General features: G+C 33.9%; 2 protein-coding genes across 2 annotated transcripts; both read right to left on the bottom strand.

The window, feature by feature from the left end:
* Positions 1-724: 724 nt before the first annotated feature.
* LOC126828211 (uncharacterized) lies at positions 725-2,933 on the bottom strand. The gene is made up of 2 exons (XM_050557849.2): positions 2,815-2,933; positions 725-1,968 (listed from the first exon to the last, which is right to left on the bottom strand). The coding sequence occupies exon 2, from the start codon at positions 1,961-1,963 to the stop codon at positions 1,358-1,360; it is 606 nt and encodes a 201-aa protein (XP_050413806.1). The 5' UTR covers positions 1,964-1,968; positions 2,815-2,933; the 3' UTR covers positions 725-1,357.
* Positions 2,934-4,644: 1,711 nt separating this feature from the next.
* LOC126828209 (V-type proton ATPase subunit S1) lies at positions 4,645-17,733 on the bottom strand. Its single transcript, XM_050557847.2, has 9 exons — positions 17,580-17,733; positions 14,091-14,217; positions 13,679-13,756; positions 12,254-12,476; positions 11,731-11,816; positions 9,856-10,079; positions 8,994-9,059; positions 6,431-6,665; positions 4,645-5,967 (listed from the first exon to the last, which is right to left on the bottom strand). Exons 1-9 carry the CDS (start codon positions 17,702-17,704, stop codon positions 5,749-5,751), a joined length of 1,383 nt encoding a protein of 460 aa, XP_050413804.2. The 5' UTR covers positions 17,705-17,733; the 3' UTR covers positions 4,645-5,748.
* Positions 17,734-21,997: the final 4,264 nt, after the last annotated feature.

The following is a 21,997-nucleotide window of genomic DNA, read 5'->3' as shown; positions in this document are numbered from 1 at the left end:
TTACTCGACTATTTTCATTAGGATTGTCCTTGCTAAACAATTGACCTTTCACTTACAGGGCCAGAACATAACAGAATGTGACTACTGTAGTCTGCGTTAAGTGGTTATTAATGGATAAATTTAATTGGGTTGGGTTCAAATATTTGGGTTGGGTATGGCAAGAGCGGAGTTTTCAGTGGATTGGATGATTGTAATAACCGCTCTTCTCCAATGAAGCTGGGAGGTTGGATGGCTGAATGGTTAGCGTGTGTGTGCTGTATCAAGGTCTGCCATTGAGTTGAGTCAACTGGCGTGGTTTCAATTCCCCAGTTGTACATGACAAGGAGTAGGGGGCGCCTGTCCAACCTCGTGGGTTTTTTCTGGGTTCTACGGTTTCCCCCCACTGATTAAGACTCCTACGCACGAGCGAATTTTTGAAATAAAATTGAAACATGTTAGTTTCATTGAACCCGTAGGCCTATGGCTATAACCCCTAGTTTCAAGGTCGATAGAAGTAAGCATTACTTCTGTGTCAGTTATAATCATATATACGTAGGCTTAATTGTACATGTGTTAGATGATGCAGAAAACTTTATCAGCTGAATTTCTGAAAAATATTAATTGGCCATCCAGGTCAATGTTGGATTAAGCAATATATACTGGGATATTTGTGTAGTGGGCTCTGGAAATGTGAAAAAAAAATTACAAAAAAATGTTTTAAATGATTTTTTTATTTGGTGCAAGGTAATATGAAAGTTTAAATTGACATTTATCATATAATAATTGTAAGACTTAAATTTAAAAATAGTAAAAGGTTTGATTTCAAAAAAATTAAAATTTAAAATTTGTTTGAATTCCTAAATTTAATTTGCTATGTGAATTTGTATCCATAATAGGCTGTCAGTTAGACTAAGCCATAGAAAACTTTCTATAAACCCAAGGATTTTCGTCAATAAATTAAATATTGGATATCATTTGAAGGATTTCTTACTACAATATTCTCAAATTTGGATCTCTAAAAGGACCATCAGTTCAAAGATGGTGCAATTCCATTCTGGATTTGAATACATTTTGTAACGGATAATTTAACGTAAAAATGGCTAATCAAGACTTTATCATACAGTCGTGAGTAATGATGACCAAGACTAGCCTAAAATTCAATTGCTAATATCTAGGTTCAGAGTGAAGCAATTTGACTGAAGTTTTCAGCATATTTTGTTTTCATTATCTATTTTTTAACTATTATAGCGAGAACTTTCAGCTCTTTATCTAATCTTAGGCTAATGCCTCTTTGACTATTAAATAATCTATTTAAGTGCAGTGAAAAATTAAATATTGTCCCTAAAATTGTCACCAGCAACTTTAAACTTTGAGTGTTTTAATTTAATTTGTATACTTTTAGAAGTGGGTTATCTTTGTTCTCTGAAACCAGAAAATCTACCCACAGATCAATGTAACTCTGTCGACTTATTTTACCATCTGGGTTCTCTGTTTCTTTAAACATTCCCCCAATAGACTTGGCAAATTCAGGATCCATACCAAAACATTTCAGACCAACTGCCATCTCACTGATAGAAACGGAGCCATTCTTGTCGTTATCGAATATATCAAAGAAAACTCCAACCATTTCTGTCATGGATTCCTTAGCAGAAGCAGGATTTAGGGTGACAAACTCGCCGTATGCTTTTACAAATCTATCTTCTGAAACCTTTTTACCCTTTTCGATGTCTTTCTGAATTTCCGCAAATAGTGGCAAGTCAGTTTTGGTAGACATTCCTCTCTCCAAAATCATCATAACACCATTCTGTAACCAGTTTTGGATGTTTTTTCTTTCTCCAGTGGATAAATTGTATTCTTGACCAAAGCGATCTGCTACCAAGACAAAGTCGTCTAAACCAAGGGAACCATTTTTATTGATATCCATCATTCTAAACCAACATCTTACTTTCTTCTCAACGAATTCAGTAAATCTTATCGTCGCCATTTTATCTGGAAAATAAATATTAACTCATTAATTCTAATAATATTTTATTTTGTTGAGTTTTTGTCTCAATCAGTATTAAAAAGATGGAAGCAGGCTTTTACTTAGACTCTGCCTGTTCTCAAAAATAAACAAAAAGGTTTTGACAGATCTTGATCAGTTTATGGCTGCCTGGGTATCAATCTGATACTGAATTTTATATGATGGTCATACCATAAAAGGATACCCTTAGTTTTACAAGCAAATATCCCATTCTTCTTTGTTAATTAAAAGGGCAACACTGTAATACCACTTATAGAAATTGTTAAATCTTAGTCATTGAAGTGCCAAAAAGTATAATATGTATTGTAATTATAAATATTAGAGGAAAGAAATACAGATAACATATTCCCACTAAATCAATGGCTCTAGTTAGTAAATCAAGATAACATAAAATCTCAGTATAAATTGATTTTGGCCAGTGAACATCAGTTAAGGTTTCTGGTTAAATTTACTGATTTAAGAGTTCATTTTGAAACAGTTAACTGTTTATCTTAGATATAATTTTACATATCTTTTTTTTTGTATTTTAAAGTATAATTTAAAATAAGAGTATTTTTTTTTTTAACTTAAAGTGTAAATTAATTTATTTGGTTGGGAGGATGTCAAATGTGAATATTGATAGAAAGTGGTTCGTATTTTGTCTGCCATTAAAATTATCACCAGATACCTTAAAAAGTTACAGGTATTTTTTTCATGTTTTACCCATCAAATTTATTTTATAGAAATCTAAAAACTATTATTGAATGACTGATAATAGGTAAAACAGAAAGCAAGACCCACAGACACCTTTCTTTAAAGTCATTAATTCTTACCTTTTATGGTAACAGGTATGGAAATAGTAATAATATATACCACACTGTGTCAACAGGAATCAAGACTTTGTCCAACCAATCTCTTCCACTGATGAATCAACAAATGACAGAAACCAGCATCAAATTTTTTGTCTTTCTTCATATTCTGTAATATTTATTATCTTATATACCCACATCTCTTCACAAGTTATTTCAAACATAATTAAAAATTTAGTTAAATTTATACAGGTAGCATATTGATTTTCAAATTTTCTCAAAAATATATGCACTTGGTGATTTCTAAAGGACATGACCTTTCTGTATACAGCTCTGTGACAACAAATAGGTTATCACATATTTTAATTTATACTGGTGGAGTATCGATTTTGAAAAAACACAGGACAATGGCCAGTTTTTGTAAATATGAAATTTAAACATGCATTATGCAAGAGCTAAATCTGACTATTGCAGGCCTTTCGTTAGGTGTGAAATGTTTTCTAAAGTATTAATTAGACATTAATTAACTGATCCAGGCCTTAATCAACTCTAGATGGCATCAGATTTCTTCGATATTAAATAGATTAGAATGGTTCAGCGATACTTTGATTTAATCAAATATGGAGGACCGAGACTTAGCCACGATCAACCAGTATGGTGGTTGAAATTATTGCACACGTCTGTCAAACCTTCAAAGGCTAATATCTTCGCTTGCAATAGAGTAATTTGAATGAAATTTTCAAATTATTCATTTTACATCATCTACTTTCGAACTATTATAGCAAGAATGGCTAGTTCTTTATCTAAATCTTACATAATGTATCTTTAAGATTTGTGGATTCAAGAGAGATTGTTCACATATATCTGTATACAGTGGTGTATTGCTAAAAATAGCAAATTAAGGGATTGAACATTTAATGATTTATTCAGATGATAGAAGTAAATAGATGCCTTGGGTGGAAAATGGCTGTAGGCTAGGATAGAGCCAAATAAAATGAAATAAAATGGGGATTAAATGTCCTACTGTTCTGCTCTGACTTGACTAATGAAGACGGGCTTACGCCATACAGTGTGCTATAAGGGAAATGTTGCCTTGGCAGCAGCACTATGGCCTGCTCTTATATTGAATTCCAACTGCCAAGGGATCTTTTACATGCACTCCAATGTATACACTGGACCTAGGTTTCTGTTACATCCAATTAACTAGACAGCTGTCCTTGTCAGGCCCTCCGTCCCGCACCACTGACAAGAGGAAATCACATTGGAAAATCCTGATGAACTATCTTGGCCAATGCAGGGATTGCACATGCAACCTGCAGACTAGAGAGCCAGCGTCTTACCCACCATTGTTCCCTCGAATAGAACTGTTAGTCATGATGTCTGTTAGGTCAAATAGAATCTAATAATACTGACATAATCTAGAGATCTAACATTATTTTTTCTTGATGCTTGTCCTCGGGAATTGACTGATCAGTTGTAGGGTGCCTATTGCTCAAACTCAGTATGTTACTAGATAGCCAGTTTAAAAAATTATTAGATTCTAGTTTGGGCAAAAAAGAAACTAGTTTTAAAAAAAATCATGCAATTTACAATTCTGCACTAGCAAGAGAACCTGGATGTAGCAGGCTGAAATCCCTTTATAATTTGGTTAATAGATAGTGGTTAAATATTTTGCTCTGATAAAAACTAAAAAGTCATTTAAGATCCTATTTTTCTGCACCAACTAAGCTAATGATGACACATGTCATAGAGTGACTATCCCTGACACGAACCCTGCGTCCTCACAGCCCGACTATCACACCCTTCATGCAGTCATAATGGTTAAAAACTGCAATCTGAATAAATTCCAACCAGTTTTTATTGAATTAAATTTCTTTTTATTATTCAATCAGCAGGTTTACATGTTAAATTCAAGTTTAAATTTTAATTGGAATGTTTATAAAAAATGGGAAGATATCATAACTGTAAAAATTTAGACATGAAAATCTGATTACATACAGATTTAAATTTCGTTTTTTTTTTATACTTTCGGTGGTCTCCATGAATAATGCAGGCTATTTATATTGAACTTATAAGTTGTTTTGTTCTCAACTGCTCAATGTTTCCAACAATTCTGTAGTTACCCCAACAAACATAATGCTCTATAGATGTTTCCCATAATTCTGCTACCCCCCACCCCCCATCAAACTTAACCCAGATTTTTAAAAAACTTTTCCAAAACATTCAGTCATATGACAAATATGAATAATTAATAAATGAAATATCTGGTTTCGTGTTTAATCAGATGGGTTGACAAGACTAAGATGTACATCTATATGGTGTCTACTTATTAAAGAGTTTACACACTTCATATTATTTCACGAAACAAAAAACTTTCTTAAGAAAGTCAAAAGAAGATAATTATTTCTATGGCTTTTGCTCTATAGGTTGTTAACTCACTATTATACGATCATAGGTATCATTCTTACACTTAAAAACCATTCACCCCGGGAATAATAACACAATTACCTCCCTTGTTTTTCTATTCCCCCCCCCCATGGAATAGCTATCTCCAAACGTTTGAAATTGAAGTCGAAAATGATATTTTTGCCAATTTCTCAACTTTCAATAGTGAATTATAGGATTAATAGGATTATTCTTTAACAAGGTAGGACTGTTTATAGATACCATCTATTTTAAGGCTTTATTTTAATACATTTTAAAAATATAACTTAAAAACATGAAATTATCGCTTTAATTCAATATAAATCTTTGTTTGAATTGTGACCCACATGAGCAGAAATCTATGTGTGAGTGTATACAGATTCGTACTGTTGCAGGTAAAATTTATATGTGGAATGTGGAGACCCATATAAAATATTTAGTGATAAAATTATGATGACATTCAGCCATTTGTAAAGTTGCGATAAGAAAATGATAATTTTGTTACATGTACAGCTATTTTTTTTATTTCATATCTTAATCTGAAGCATTGACAGTGATGGTTTTTCCTTTCGGGTCATCAAATCGATCCATGGTGCTAAGGTTAAACATCATATAGATTCCAAAATACAATATAACAATAAAAATTAGAGCATAGAAGAGGGCCATCCATATAGCTGTTGTAAAGAAGGGGACACAATCCCAGGCATCACCAAACTGATCACGAGGTTGACCGGGCAAACCAAATACTTGGAACTGAAAAAAAAAGAAAACAATTTGTGAAGCAGATCAGTAGAAAAAGCTTTCATACTAACTCTTTTATCAATCTTGAACAAATAAATTCTGTTTTACTATTTGCAGAGAGCCACAGCGGTTCAACGAGTAAGCAGCTTTCTCAATAACCAGAATGTCCCAGGTTCAATCTCAGACTGGTCGACGAAGTTACTAGCAATTTTTCAGCTAGCTTTCCCCATATCAGAAGTGCAGGATCAAGGGCCATGCGTTGAAAAGTGTCTAGTCATTTGGATGGGATAAAAAAAACAACACTGAGGTCTTGTGTAGCACACACAAGTAAATGCATGTAAAAGAACCTGTGACAGGTGTAATTTGATGAAGAGTAGACGGAAATAGTGTTGTCTGGGAAAAATCTCAGCTCTAGGCCACAAGCCGAATCCCCAGCCCAGCGATTTAAATATATAATGTACAAGAAGTTATTTACCTGCAGTCCATCTATGTAGAGCTGAATGTAGGGTTCCCCTTTGGTTCTATTGGTTTGTATTATATTGAATCCCGAACAATGATAGGAAAACAATAAAGGGAAATCTAGATTCAAACTTTTAATATCCATATCCATATCCATGTCTTGGTCACCACCTCCAACGGTTTTATTTGTAAGTGTCAATGTGAAGTTGGAAATCTTAAGACGATATGCATTGTTTTTGGTCATAGCAAATCTTTGAAAGAAAAATAAAACAGGCAAAAAATTAGTACAGTTACCATAATAAATAAACATAAGATATTAGAATCAGAATCTATGTTTCAAAATATATTTCACCAGGTATAATCAGAGGATCTATCCGACCATCTAAACTTATTTTTATCTTAAAGTAAGACACAGCCAGGAAAAATCATGTGTTTAACAGATGATCACCCAGTGCATTCATCCCAGTAATAAACAATAATGATGAATATTCATATTGAACACATTCCAAACAGTATGCTCATAAGCTTTTGTACAGTGATGGTCATGCAAGTGTACTACTTAATTAAATTGGAAGATTGTCAAAAGGGCTTCCCTTTAATTATCTCAAAAGATGCTAACAAGCCAAGTAGTTTTTCCAAATAGTTTGGCTATGTTTTCTAATCACAGGTTATAATTACTTATGTATTAAACGATCCAAAAATTATTTAACCTGGTTAATTGGCCGTTAAAAACCTAACCGCAACCGGTTAACAGATTTATTCCCATTTAATAAATTGTTTTTATTAAAATATTTGTTGCATGGCAGGAAGACTTGTCAATATATTTTTAAATTATTAGTATTATAGCTTTTAAGTTAACCATCAGTTCAATTCCATTCATTCATTCATTCTTGACTTCATTTCTCCATCCTCCATCTTTGACAGGTCAGGTAGAGACCAGTTGAAATCAGGTTGATTTATAAAAAAAGCCTCCTTATACTTGATGAGATTAGTTTTGCATTAACTATTTGAAAGCCTACTAGTGGATTTTTAAATACAAAATAATTTTTGTCATTTAATGCATCCGTTTCTGGTATTTCAAAAGACACATGTTCGTTTCACAAGCCATGTTGTATGGTACCAGTGACCCGGATGTCGTCAACTTTGACCTCCATCAGTTCTATAATTGCATTTTACTATCCTGTCTATTTTAATATTATTTCATCACACCAAACCATTTTGTTTTCTTTTGAGACTGTTTATAGAGTGACAAGGTTTATAAATACTGTAAAACAATTAAACATGCATTATGCAAGAGCTAAATCTGCCTATTGCAGGTCTTTCTTTAGGCCTGAAATGTTTTTCTAAAGTATTAATTTGACATTAATTAACTGATCCAGGCCTTAATTAACTCTCGATGGCATCAGATTTCTCCGATATTAAATAGATTAGAATGGTTCAGCGATACTTTGATTTAATCAAATATGGAGGACAGAGACTTAGCTTCGATCAACCAGTACGGTGGTTGAAATTATTGCACACGTCTGTCAAACCTTCAAAGGCTAATATTTTCGCTTGCAATAGAGTAATTTGAATGAAATTTTCAAATTATTCATTTTACATCATCTACTTTCGAACTATTATAGCAAGAATGGCTAGTTCTTTATCTAAATCTTACATAATATATCTTTCATTTGCCAATCACTCGAGTGATTACTAATGACATTTACAAAACTTTAAGCAGGAATTTATAGAAGTTAACTTCACATGATTTATAACAAATGACAGGTGCTATATGAAGAATTTATGTGGTCTTTAGTGAAAGAAAACATTGTTGTGGGTACCACTCCTGGGTTTGAAGTTGAAGGACAGATATGATATGAAAATGAATATCTGTTAACCGAGTAGCCGTTTATTACATCCTTAGGTATAATGGATTGCGACCATTGAGGAAATTTATCCGTAATACTAAAATGGGTTTTTGTGACAATTTTATATTGTACAATCAATGGTATCATAAATGATTTTTTTACTCTCTTATCACTTATACAGCATTTCGGAGATCAGATTTTCCTTTATCATAAGATAAAATGATCTCATGAAAGATGTTGTGAATTTACAGCTTTTAGTGCACCATGTCTTAATATTGTATGCATATGCATAGCTCAAATACAACCACTAACAACATTAATCGGTTAGATGTTGTTATTAATGCAGTCTCTAATGACAACCAAAAGCTGATTCAACAATGAATGGTCATATACCACTTCCTAGTTCAATAGGTTTACCACTGTCATACCTGCTACAAATCTTAGTGAGATCAGCTGTGTACCATTGCCCACTCTACTTTCTAATAAAAGTTTGAGGTTTTTATGTTGTACCCGACAAAATGAATTTTTAGATTTTATTTACAAGACATTTTTATTTTTTTATTAAATCAATAAAAACACTACAGTATGAGTCGAAGACTTCCATAAATTCTGTGACGTCATACTGAAATCATATGACAGAGCAAGCCCAAAATGTCATCACCGTTTTGTCATTTTTGTAAATAAAGTGTGGTGTTAAAACAACGTTTTTTTTAAATGCAATTTACTCACTTGATAGCAACACCATACTTCTGTGTACCATTAAGAGCTGGTACATCATCAAACTTCAATGAAAACCTAAAATATTATAATAAACATGTACAATCAACCAGCCAAGCATAAATTACATATAATGGTCTTCTTTGTTGTTTAATGTCACATGAGAAATATCACCATACAATTTTAGAACTAAGATCCAGTTATTTTTAATTACTATGCTTCCATGTCCAATACAGGAACAAGAATTTTGCTTGGAAAGCTGTGTTTTTGTCATAAAATGTGAATTATTACAGGATATTTTATATTGTATCAGGAGCAGGTAACTCCAAGTGACGATACGTATGCAGACCACCATTGATTTTCCCAACAGACCACCATTGATTTTCCCAACGACTTCAATGTTATTTCTGGTCTCTTTGCCCGGCTCCAACTTTTCCCAAAACTCTTATAGAGTATCAAATGGTCATGTCTTTACTCCAGATTTTGTATGAGGTTGACCAGTGAAATTTGGAAATACACACAATCCTTAAGTAGCATACTAAAGAAATGCTACTATTCTCCGTACATATCACCGTAACCAACCCATAAACTCTGCTATCCTTCTGCCTCTAAATCATGAATATTTACAAAAACCTGGCAGAAACAGTTAATGCAAACCATCTTCTTCCACCTAGACCAAAAATCAACAAAAATGGCCATGCAAAAGGGAGAGAGAGAGAGAACTGCTATAAATAGACCTGTTGAAGCAGAATAGTAAGACGTTACACCCCATTTCATTTCTATAAATAGATGAACTACAATTTGTGGGTACCGAGATGGTGAAATTTAATGGTGTTCTCTGGTGTAAAGTGTATTGTTTTACAATATAACTTACTCTCCAGTAGTGTTTCCCATCATTGAGCCAGTTGTATCAGGCTTGGCAACGGCAGAAGTAATTGAGAAATTCATATTTCTTTCTGAATTTGGTAAAACCTGAGTTATTGTTATTTTTCGGGCGTAAAAAAATATAGTTGATGATACGTTGACAAATATGCTTGTGTTTGTTGCATCAGCACTTGCAAGTAGACGTCTTCCTGTGTATTTTGACTCGGCAGGTTTCTACAATAATAACAAAAAAAAAAAATAACTCTATGTCACTTCATCAATTTCTGTTGATTAATTACACATCATTAAAATGAAGATCAAGGCTATTTCATTTTCAATTTTACTTTCAATTTATACCTATATTTTGAGCTCAGTGAGTTACCAGAAAGAAGAGTACCATTCAAACTGATTATTTTAACTTTGCATATTAAGGGTCTTTCTTTTGTAAGTCACGGAATGCTGATATAGATAAATGCATAATCATACATGTACATGAATATCAATCGACAAAAGAAACAGATTAAAGATATATCCCTTTACCGAGAGAGACAAAGACTTATGTCCTTAAACACAATTATCCAAGACTATATTTAAAGTAGCTAAGTCTCTAACTCATTATCATCCAAAGTTTTCGACATTCAAAACACGAATTATTTGTCAATTTAAATCAACATTGATGTTGTGATCTTACCAGGAAAAGATGGGCTTCTGATATCCAATATTTAAGACAAAATAAACATTTTACCATGGGTACACGAATCGTGTACCATAATGCATAATGCGTTTCAGCGCCATTTGTAACAAGGGACTCGAAGAAAGGCTAGAAATATTCCCCATGTCATGTCAAACGGTAACGCCAGATTCTTATCTGGAGAGCATGCGCAATAAATATTATCGGTGTAGTCTGGAATAACCAGATGCTAGAGATTGAGACTTCTCGCGTAACTGATTAGAAATTACAGTAACAACAGACACGATTAAAGGACAATATTGGTGCCAGTCATGATCACATATGTGATAGAGCTGGTTAAACACATTCCAAATATAATTTTAACGCAGAGATCATTGCTATGATAGCTGAGTAATACAGGTTTCCTGAATCGGAAGTGACGAACGCTAAAGGAAAACACGAGTAATCCCTCTATATAACTGACTAATGTGACGAGTGATAACAGATACACGGCCGAATTTCTGCTCACTAATAATTCCTTCTAAGACCAAAAGTTGCTATATGGGATTGTAAGAGGATACCTGACAATTCAATAAAGTAATTGAATGTCATTAGATAAGAGAAAACGAGAAAAATAGAAATAGTCCGTACATTCCTTTGTTTATATTCATTCTATACATTATAAAAACATGGTAATGCACGGACTTTTTCTGTTTTTCTTTAGTGTTCTCTTATCTAGTGGCAGTCACTTCTTTTTATGAATTGTCAGATATCCTCTCACAGTCTCACACAACAACTTTTGGTCTTCGAAGGAATTATTAGTGAGCAGAAATTCGTCACATCAGTCAGTTATATAGAGGGACGACTCATATTTTCCTTTGGCGTTCGGCACTTCCAATTCAGGAAACCTGTATTACTCAGCTATCGTAGCAATGATCTCTGTGTTAAAATTATATTTGTAATGTGTTTAACCAGCTCTATCACATATGTGATAATGACTGGCACCAATATTGTCCTTTACATGTAAATCAGTTTATACACGTTCATATTACATTATTATATGCGTTGCGACCCATTCTGTCCATTTCTAGGTCTCAAATATTAGCGATTTAGTTCCTTTAAATTAAACATCCATTTTTTGATTAAAAAGATCAAAAGAAAATTCAAAAGAAAAAAATTCAGGAAATCAATTTTCCATGTAGTTTTGTTATTTACCGTTTGTGATGATTCTGCTGTATAGACAGCTGTATATTTAATACTTCTCTTCTTCAATTCCTTCACAACATCATTAACAATAACATCTATAGTATACAAAAACATTGCAAATAACTGTTTATTGAGTAGAATTTGATATTAAACTGTATTGTCTACTCTCATACATGTTTGTGACATTCAAATGGGGTTTAAGTCCACCTGACACAAACTAGGTTATTTCGGGACTAACATAGTTCAATTTGATTCCAATAATTCGGTGTCTTTAGCAGTGGGAGAAAACCACAGGACCCAAAGAAAACCCACGAGGATGGACAGGCAACCCTACTCCTTGTCATGTACAACCAAGGAATCGAAACTACGCCAGTTGACTCAATGACAGACCTTATGATACAACACACACATGCTAAACATTCGGCCATCCAACCCCCCGGTAAACATAAGAATTGATTGTGAAGCCCCACAACATGAAGCTACGAAGTAAGACAGATAATTGTGAAACTTATTTTAAAGCATATGTCCTTACCATTATTTCTGAAAGCTTTTTCTTCATTACCAGCTTTTCCATCACTAGGTAATATAACTAGAATCAGATGACTCTTGCCATCATCCAATGGTAAACTAGGAATATCAGAAGAAGACTCAACAGTGTGTTGTCTCCCTTTAAAACTTTCCTTCAAATCACTGATGGCAGTAGTAGGTAGTTTAACACTTGGTATGTGAACAGAGAACTGTTCCTCCATCAAAGCCTATTTAAAGAAACAACTTGTAACTGTATTTCATGAAAACATTTAATTAATAACATAAACAAATGACGTTAGTATGTGATACTGTATGACATGAAATTCATGCAAACCTGAAGGGGGCTGACATATATGTATAGGCCAATCCATATTAAATTTAAGGTGACCAGCATTAATTCTACTCTTGGCTAAAATTGGTAAGATTAGCTTTTTGTAATTACAGAATATAAATTTGACACCATTTCATAAATTCCAGTGAGATAATTATATCATGGTTATGGTATCATCACCATAGACATCAATGCATAGTCATTCTGATGGGCCAGAAAACTGAGGTCTCATGTACACATTGGCGTACACGTAAAATAACCTTTGACAGTTGGAATTCAAAAATAAGAGTAGGCCATAGTGCCGCTGTCCAGGCAAAATTTCCCTCATAGCACATTGCATGGCGTATGGCTTTCTTCATTAATTCCCATTTTATTTCATAAAAAATCATTCTGAACATCTGAGACACGCTACCTGCGGAGAAGTATCTCAGACCCAGTCAGTAGCCATGATATCCATATCACTTGATCTACACATCACAGGTCATGACATTGGCGTTAATGGGTCATGAGGTCAACTTTGTAAACAATAGGTTTATCTTCAGCATCGTTCGTGTCCGTTGCACACATAAAGACTATATAATTTGTACAGTCCCAACATGTTCTCTCTTCATCCAATGATTTTTCACAAAAATAACATCTACAACTCATAGAATTGACGTTGTCTTCAATGACAGCGTCTGCAAGGGTTGTTCAAAGAGGCCGCCATATTGCACTATTTTGTGCGTCGGTCGCCCGTTCTATTTCAGATATACACAATCAATTCTGTTGATGTTTTTAGCGTTGGGATTGACTAATAGTTAATGTGTTTCAGTTCTAAAACAAATATTTTAAACTTTAAGTCAAATTTAGAAAATAACCAAATTCTGGCTGGGATTACTGAGCAAAATGGCCATTCAGTGTATACGTGCGAAAAAAAAGCTAGCCGCCAATTAATTTTCGTACGTTAGTTACGTACGATAAAAAAATATGTCAACAGTTTTAATATAAAGGCCATGAGTGTCAGTTGTTTCCTACATTGTAGAGTTATCTGTGATGCACTAAATCAACTTCCTCATAATATATAGGCACCTCTGACTTACGATAAAAAAAATTAATTACCTTGATATTTTTAAAAGCTCCTCCATCACTATAAGGATTGTAGATATCTGCATATTTAGCAAAATCATTGATATTCAACTAAAAAGAAAAAAAAAAGATACAAATAATATAATATGGTGATATTGAAATCAGACAATGTATATATATTTATCTACATGTAACTTATGTATATTAATATTTAAATACTGTAGTTGTACATGTTGCTTTTCATACAACAAAGAATTTCATATCCCAAACATCACAATGTGTAATTTATGGTAAATACTTTTTAATTCATGTACAGACTTTTATATCTTATACATATATGTTCAACATTGTAAATATTCAAATGCTACAGTAAATCAAATGAATTCATTTACAAAACATCTACATCATGTCTGACAGAAATACATATATAAAATAAACTGTTTACCTTATCTTGTAAGAAAACGACAATGTGATGGTCATTGGTTGCAGATAAAGGTGAGAGGTAAGACTGGTGAAATGTTCCATGATCTATCGTATTTCCTGCAAATGGCTGGGGTAAGTCACTCAGTGGTCTAAAAAGATAAAATACTGTAAGTAAATACACATTAAATTTTTTTATAACATGTACATGTACGATAGATACAATTGATAGTTACAGAAAGCTAAATGGTTCTAAATGTGGACAGGGTTTATGACTGAATCTGACCAACAATGGAATAAGTCGAAAAAACTATGACTTGTACATGTAGATGAGACAACATATAAAGTTTGTGTGACACCAGCAACTGACTGTAAACATGATGATGATTAACACTACTTTATAATATCATTATCTAGTTAATTAATTGCTATATGCCACGTTTAAGATTCCTGTCACGGTCAGCAGTTGGCCGAGAAAGTTCATCATGATTTTTCGACGTGGTGTCCCCTTGCCAATGTGAGGACGAAGAGTCGGACAAGGACAGCTGTCTATTCATTCAGATGGTCCCGTGTATACATTGGCATGCACGTAACAGATCCCTTGGCAGTTGGAATTTGATAGTGCCACTAGTCGGACAAAATTTCCCTCATAGCACACTGTATGGCGTATGCCTGTTTTCATTAGCCCAGTTTAGGAGTAGGATGTTAAACGGAATAAACCCCATTCCATTTCATTTCATTTCACGGTCAGGGTTAAACAAGCTAAATTCTAATACAACAAACATTTATTTAATGATTACCAAAATGACAACCCCTTTACCATGTTCAGAAATGTTAAGAATGGCGGAGTCTAGTTCTGAAAAATCATAGGGTGGCGCTGTCCTGTCACCATTCTTACAGGTCCTGGGGGAATCCACTGAATTATACATGTATGGTACAATTTTATTTCAATAATTTACTTGTATGTAAGGGTCTTTAGTAGTAGTTGCCGGTTGGGAACCGGCAAAACTTGAGAAAACCAATGATGTTGAGCAAACAATTCTACAGCTTGTTACGTAAAAGTTTTGGATCGAAACGTTGTCACTTGACTGAAATGACACAGCCCCCAACCCTTCTTGTTATTTCTCAAATATTGGATGACTGGATTTCCAGGTGTTATAATAAGCTCAGAACAATCTTTTCTTATCACACTCACAATCACTTGTTCTCATCACAGTCACCCCTCAATGGCAAAAATAAGTCAGTTAGACACTAAAAAAATATACTTGGGGAAACTGGAAAGCCAGTCTTGTTTTTCCATTCAATAACTTAAACATACATTATACATAAGCTAAATCTGCCTATTGCAGGTCTTGACTTAGGGCTGAAAGTGTTACATAAATAAACTATTAGACATTTATTAACATGACAAGACCATATTTCAACTCTTGGTGCCATCTGATGGATCCGATTTTCATTAGATTTGATTCTGATCAGCCATTCAACGACTATTGATTATTAACCGTAAAAATGGATAAATGAGACGTTGTTTATTATGGTAACAACAGTAACAAGGACATTTGAGGCTACAGTGTTATTAAAATGAGTATTTCTCGGCTCAAAAGTGAAGCAATTTACATTTAATCTATTTTTTAACAATTATAGTGAGAACTATCAGCTCTTTATCTAATCTTCATTAATGCCTCTTTAATGTCTATACAACATAACAATTGGATTGTAAATCTGTAGGCTGAACGATTACATGTCATTTGGGACTCACGTCATTTGGGACTCGCGTCATTTGGGACTCAAAAAAATATGACCACGACATTTGGGACTCGGGTATACGACGTTTGGGACTTTGGTATACGTCGTTTGGGACTCGGGATAATTCATTAGAAATAGGCCAGTTCAAAACACGAAAAAAAATATTTATTAACATGAAACACGTGGTTAGTAAAAGGCTCAACCATACGATAAAACATTAGTTGCACTTACGATTCTTTGATAATCAACGTTATATATTTATTTAAAACAAATAATATGCTGATGAATGTATTTGAAAATGACCTACACAAAAAACAAAATAAATATTTACACGCCATGCAATCTTTTTTACAAGCCCCTAGAAATTGTTGACGATAATCCATGAGCTGCACGTTGACATGCTTGTCGTAGATGGCAATACCAATCGATAAATTAGTGCGTACTAGGCAAAGTTTTTTTGTGGAAAATATAAGAAATGGCAACGATCAAAGCGGGATAATTAAAGCTGATTAACTGATAATCCCGATGTTATTGCAGTATGTTCAAAGAAACCTAACGGTTCTTTGGTGGATGAGGAAAAACATGAGTTGTAAATCATCGAGAATGGCGGCCGTGTGTTGATTGCAGTTATACCGTTTCACGAAAAAACATTAGCAGTGGTCGGTCAATCAAGCTTGTTTACTATTTGATAAAAGAAAAACAACGAAGTATTACTAAATATACACATTTTTTCAACAATAAATTATTGTCAAGTTTTATACTCGCAGATAAACAAAACAAAGGAGAAGATTTATACTTGCAGATAAAACAAAACAAAGTAGAACTAGCAGTGTTAATCGCGGTCTCAACAATCGCCGATCAACTAAATAAAACGAAAGACAACTAAGACAGCTGTTACTATATATCTCATAAATAAATAGTCCCAACTGTCGTTTATATTGAGTCCCAAATGTCGTTTGTGTTGAGTCCCAAATGACGCCAATCAAGTCCCAAACGTCGTCAACTGAGTCCCAAATGTCGTTTATGTTGAGTCCCAAATGACGTGAGTCCCAAATGACGTGATACCGGCTGAACATCGTTGAGTGATAATAGTACTACTAGTGCCGATCAAGCCACCCAAATATTGCTCACATATCTAATGAAATAATTTAGTAGTCAAGCTAAGTCTATTAGTTATTTTGTGTATTCACTATTGACCTACATAACAAGCATGATATTTACTTTGCTTTTCTTCACTACCCACCAGTGTAAGAATAACCTTTCCCTGTCCTTCAGCAAAGTAATATTCTTAGTATTCTTACACTATTAGTCTACTATTTTCAGCTTATATGTACCTGTAACTGCCACAGAGACAGTTAATATGGGTTATTATTTTATTAGATTGATGAAAATAATTATTATATTTATAATTTCAAATAGATCTATGACATAAAATCATTTTTATTTTCATTTAGTTTTTTAAAAACTGTTTTGATTACAAAATTAATCCACATCGTCATTTCCCCAATCATTCTCTGAACTTTGTTGTATTTCATCCAAATAAAATGGCCCCCATCACTTAGAAGTCAGTACGAAATTTGTTCCATAACAAATTATCTTGACAACGTGAACTTGACACAGTGTCCCGTGACTGACAGTACACTGCACAGTCACCGTCTGACTGACTGCCCGTCGCCGTTAACACTTCGGGATTCCAACACTTCGCATATGATTTGGACTAGAGAATGGAGAGGTTTCCAACGCAAAGCTATATCTTTAAAATACTTGCCTTGATGGTGACCACATAAGTACTGGGACATTGTCGGCTAAAGCAACAGAAAACAGAGTTGATAATGCAAGAAACATTTTTAACTTGAAGGATACGTCCACCATTTTGAATTTTTTACTTATCATGTGATTATTTCAGTGACGTCATCGGATATATTATTCCCCTAGATAACGGACTGGTTTTGGTATTTAGAAATATTTTGTTTATATTTCATATACTATTTGCTTTGAGACTATTAAGCACCCCATAATAACCTGTTTCAAATTATGTGGCACTTTTAACTCTGGTCTGTTAGATACAAATAAATGTGAAGTCATTAAATAACCGTCATGAATTTAGATACGTTCCTCGATCATTATTCAATCCGTAGATAATTTTATATATAGTCTTGGTTGCCTGGCCATACATTTGTATTGACAATGGGATAAAGAAATATTGGTTCTAAACGATCGGGACTAAATCTCGGGATCATCGATATTTTAACGAGAACTGCCTTTTTGTGTGAACCGCCATCATGGGTATGTTCTTTCCCACGTGGTGTAACAAAATATTGTAATTTCTAACAAATATAATAGAGTATTTGCTTTTGTTTTTAATAAAATCTTGTCCAAAATTATTTAGTATCTTTACATAATTCATTTCAATAATTTTCTGTGGATAGGCTTCATGTTTTTGTGGTTTTATTTAGTGAATATTTCATTGGGTTGTGTGAGACGAGTCTTGTTCGTGATGGTCAATTTTCAGCCGAGGAAAATTAGTTTTATCTTAATTATTAGAATTGGCTCTTGGCTGCCAGCAATCTCTTGTTTTATTCATTAGGAAATGCCCCCCCCCTCCCCCGTCCCGTCCACGTGGGTGGCATTACGAAATCTACCGTTTTTCGCAGGCCAAATATTAATAATTATTCTGTGTTAGACAAATCGTCGCCTGAAAACCATATTGTTCTATTTCCAATTACCACTGTTTTGAGAAAAATGAGATCAAATGTTTGACACTGTATATTTGGTTATATTATTGGCCATCAGTTTATTATTTTACATCACATGCATATGAATTATACCTGAATTTGGAGCATCAATTTTAGATGAAATAATGAGAAATAAAGCTAAAAAACGATTTTTTTGTTTGGAAATAGAACATTTTCCTAAATCTGAAATCGTTCAAACTGAAATCCAAAATGTTCTATGTCCATTATATATGCATATGAACATGCACAGGAAATGTAACTGGTAATTTTATCCAATTATGGGTGTTTAAGAAGGGGGAAGCTTACGTGTTCGCTATAGACTATAAGGTCTGTCATTTAGTGGCATGATTTCGAACCCAAACTTGACTTGTACGTGACAAAAAGTAGGCTCGCTTACCCAACCTCGTGTGTTTTCTAACCCCCCCCCCACCCACTTATACCCCTCTAAGCACATGGGTATTATCAGAATAAAATGGTATCATGTTTGCTCTCTCTCCCTCTCTCTCTCTCTCTCTCTCTCACTCACTCACTCACTCGATCACAGTCAGAGGCCATGAAAACCTCCTTGACCGGTTCAGCTTTATAATAATAATAACAGATTAATTGAACTAAATGTTTACTAATATTGTAATATCTGACATTTAATACACAGAGATTGAAAAAATTATTAGCATGCATGTCTGGTTCTTGGAACTTGGAACTCCTGGTAGATCAGTTTCAACATCAGTCTCAACTAAGAACATTAAAATACATTCCATATGATGTAGTCTATAGATGATACATGAACAATATAAAAGAAATAGACTTCAATATAAACATCAGTGTCTTGACATCTTATTCAGTCAATTTAGACATAAAGACTTTATCTTTTGGTGTCATAAACTTTAACATAGCTCTTAAATCTTTAATTTTTCTTGGGAAAGTTGCATCTTCTTGTAGATACATTTAACAGCCGGCCACCTTTCTGGTGAAGAAAGACGTCTCTTCATATTTTGTGAACGTATGGAGCAACTGTTTGCAGTGTGTCCTTCTTCGAAGGATAATTTATATTCTATTTGATATGTCGCATCTTTACGGTATGAAATCTGCTTAACTTTCGAAAATGGTGCACTTCTAAAGTTTAGAAGCTTGGATGACCAATAAACTTGATCAGCACATGAGTAGGCTACTGATATATCTAGGAAACGCGATCCAGTTGAATATCCGCTATTCCTTTTCCTTAATGCTGACGCCCAACCCCCCACGGCTATCTTTTCAGAAATCCAGGTTTCAGTTTTATCACCTTTTTTTGCTGCCCAGATCTCCACCCTTCAGTGAAACAGTCTCATTCTATAAATGTATTTTATTTTTGACAGGTAAACCATCAGGGCTTCATACTGCCCGTAAACTGAGAAATATTCGTCGTGTCCAGAAATGGCATGATAAAGATTACAAAAAGGCTCACTTTGGTACCAGATGGAAGGCCAATCCTTTCCAGGGTTCTTCTCATGCTAAGGGCATTGTTTTAGAAAAAGTGTAAGTAGGTCTTTTCTTAAAGTTCTAAGCAAAGTCTTTTGGCCCTCTTCTAGAGACCAAAGCTGACACATTAACCTTATCATTAACCCTTGTTTTCTTTAACCCAATTATCAAGAAGTTATGAGCTTTAACGCATTAAACAAACCATGTTAATACACAAATTTACAGTGGTTATATTTGTTGGTCGGCATTCAGTGATCTGAAAATAGTTAAAAATAGTTGTGCAATCATAAATTCACAAGTATGATGAACAAGTGTCAATGTTAGAATTTATGGCATGCTTCATTCATTAACAGGTTTAATACCTTGGCTTCAAGGCCTCTGTGTTTAAAATTGTGAAAGCTGTGCTATAAATATAACTTATTTGGAAGTTGTTAAGTCGGATGGCAGATGTTAATCTTTACATAACAGATTTTTCAGAAATAGCTTTCAGTTTAAGTTTAAATCAAGTTTGTTATTACTAGGATTCAGAAATTTAAAAGCAGTGATCTTGCATGTAAATCTATTTTGTTTAAAATTAATACTAATCTATTTACTTACAGTGGTGTTGAAGCCAAACAGCCTAACTCTGCTATTAGAAAATGTGTCAGAGTTCAACTGATCAAAAATGGTAAAAAAATTACAGCCTTTGTACCTAATGATGGTTGTCTAAATTTTATAGAGGTAAGCTTTTGAAAATTTGAAACTGAATGGTTATTAAGTCATTACTTGCACCATTCTGGTTTCCTCTTAAAGTTGTCATTCGTGCATGATGGAGAGCCTGGCAAGATTAAAGTATCTAGTTGTTCGGATGGTGCTCCACATGCTGGCATGTACATTAACTTGAGGAACCTGTGACAGTTGAAATTCTATTAGGCCAAGGCAAAATTTCCAAAGTGGCACACAAGTTGATAGCTACTACATGTATTGTGGAATTTAACAACCAGCTTTCTAAAGCATTGTCATGACAAAAGGACAAGTTTTTATGAAATAAAGCAAAGTCTGAAGAGTTTAATTTAGAATATAATGGAAAAATGTACTTAAGGTAAATGTGATGCCAGTGATATAAAGGTTAAATGATCATCAGTTAGGACTGACTAAACTTTGTTTATTTTCTGTTAGTCCCTTTGATTTGATTATATTATTTACTCTTGCTTGTTTCTTAGTCTTGGTGGGACAAGGCGAGTAATCTAAAGTGTGCATTTTATATCATTAAATCTGTGCTTGATAAGGAGTGTTTGCCGGTTAACTTTTCTTCAAGTTTTCGTCTTACTAAAGTGAATTGTTGAATAATAGATTTATCATGTTAGTCCCAAAAGGACCCAATTTGTGTTTTATAAAGTTAAAATTCTGATCTCCTATATCGGGAATCCTTTTGCTTATTGGAAATGTATTACTTGTATCCAGTTCTGAATATTTTCTTTTTTATTTGAACAGGAAAACGATGAAGTTCTTGTTGCTGGATTTGGTCGATCAGGTCATGCTGTTGGAGATATTCCTGGTGTCCGTTTTAAAATTGTTAAAGTAGCTAATGTTTCACTTTGGGCTCTCTTCAGAGGCAAAAAAGAAAGACCACGATCATAAAATGTAATAAATACAATTTAAAAAAATATTTGTAACGTTTTAATTTTTGGGTCTTTACTTTCTGTGACAAGAGCCTATTTCTCAAAGACTGAAAGCAGATGAGTTTTTACATGCCCACAGTTTGGGCTGGGGTATGGGTATTTTGGGTTTACACATGTCATAATTCATTTCATATTCGCTATTTTTACTGGCTTTAGTTTTCGAAATATGCACTTCTATCAATTCTGGAAGGTTGGTTTAAATATTGTTCATAATAAATTGTTGTGTGTAGGAGTCATAAGGGGATCACAGTGGGTAAGACGCTGACTCGCTAGCCTGGAGGTCGGGTCTTCGATCCCTGCATTGGCCGAGTAAGTTCATCCTGATTTTCCGG

This window comes from Patella vulgata, chromosome 7 (genome assembly GCF_932274485.2).
Source record: "Patella vulgata chromosome 7, xgPatVulg1.2, whole genome shotgun sequence".
In the NCBI taxonomy this organism is placed as follows: domain Eukaryota; kingdom Metazoa; phylum Mollusca; class Gastropoda; family Patellidae; genus Patella; species Patella vulgata.
The sequence above is the reverse complement of the archived record's forward strand: the minus strand, read 5'-3'. Positions and strand labels throughout refer to the sequence as shown.

What these genes read in the sequence shown, in the direction of transcription:
- LOC126828209 (XM_050557847.2), bottom strand. Translation starts at nt 17,704, where the DNA reads ATGATAAGTAAAAAATTCAAAATGGTGGACGTATCCTTCAAGTTAAAA. An exon ending in GAGCTTTTAAAAATATCAAG is followed by an intron (nt 12,477 to 13,678) that starts GTAATTAATTTT and finishes TTCTTTAAATAG; the next exon opens with GCTTTGATGGAGGAACAGTT. An exon ending in TCTACATAGATGGACTGCAG is followed by an intron (nt 5,968 to 6,430) that starts GTAAATAACTTC and finishes TTTTTTTTTCAG; the next exon opens with TTCCAAGTATTTGGTTTGCC.
- LOC126828211 (XM_050557849.2), bottom strand. Translation starts at nt 1,963, where the DNA reads ATGGCGACGATAAGATTTACTGAATTCGTTGAGAAGAAAGTAAGATGT.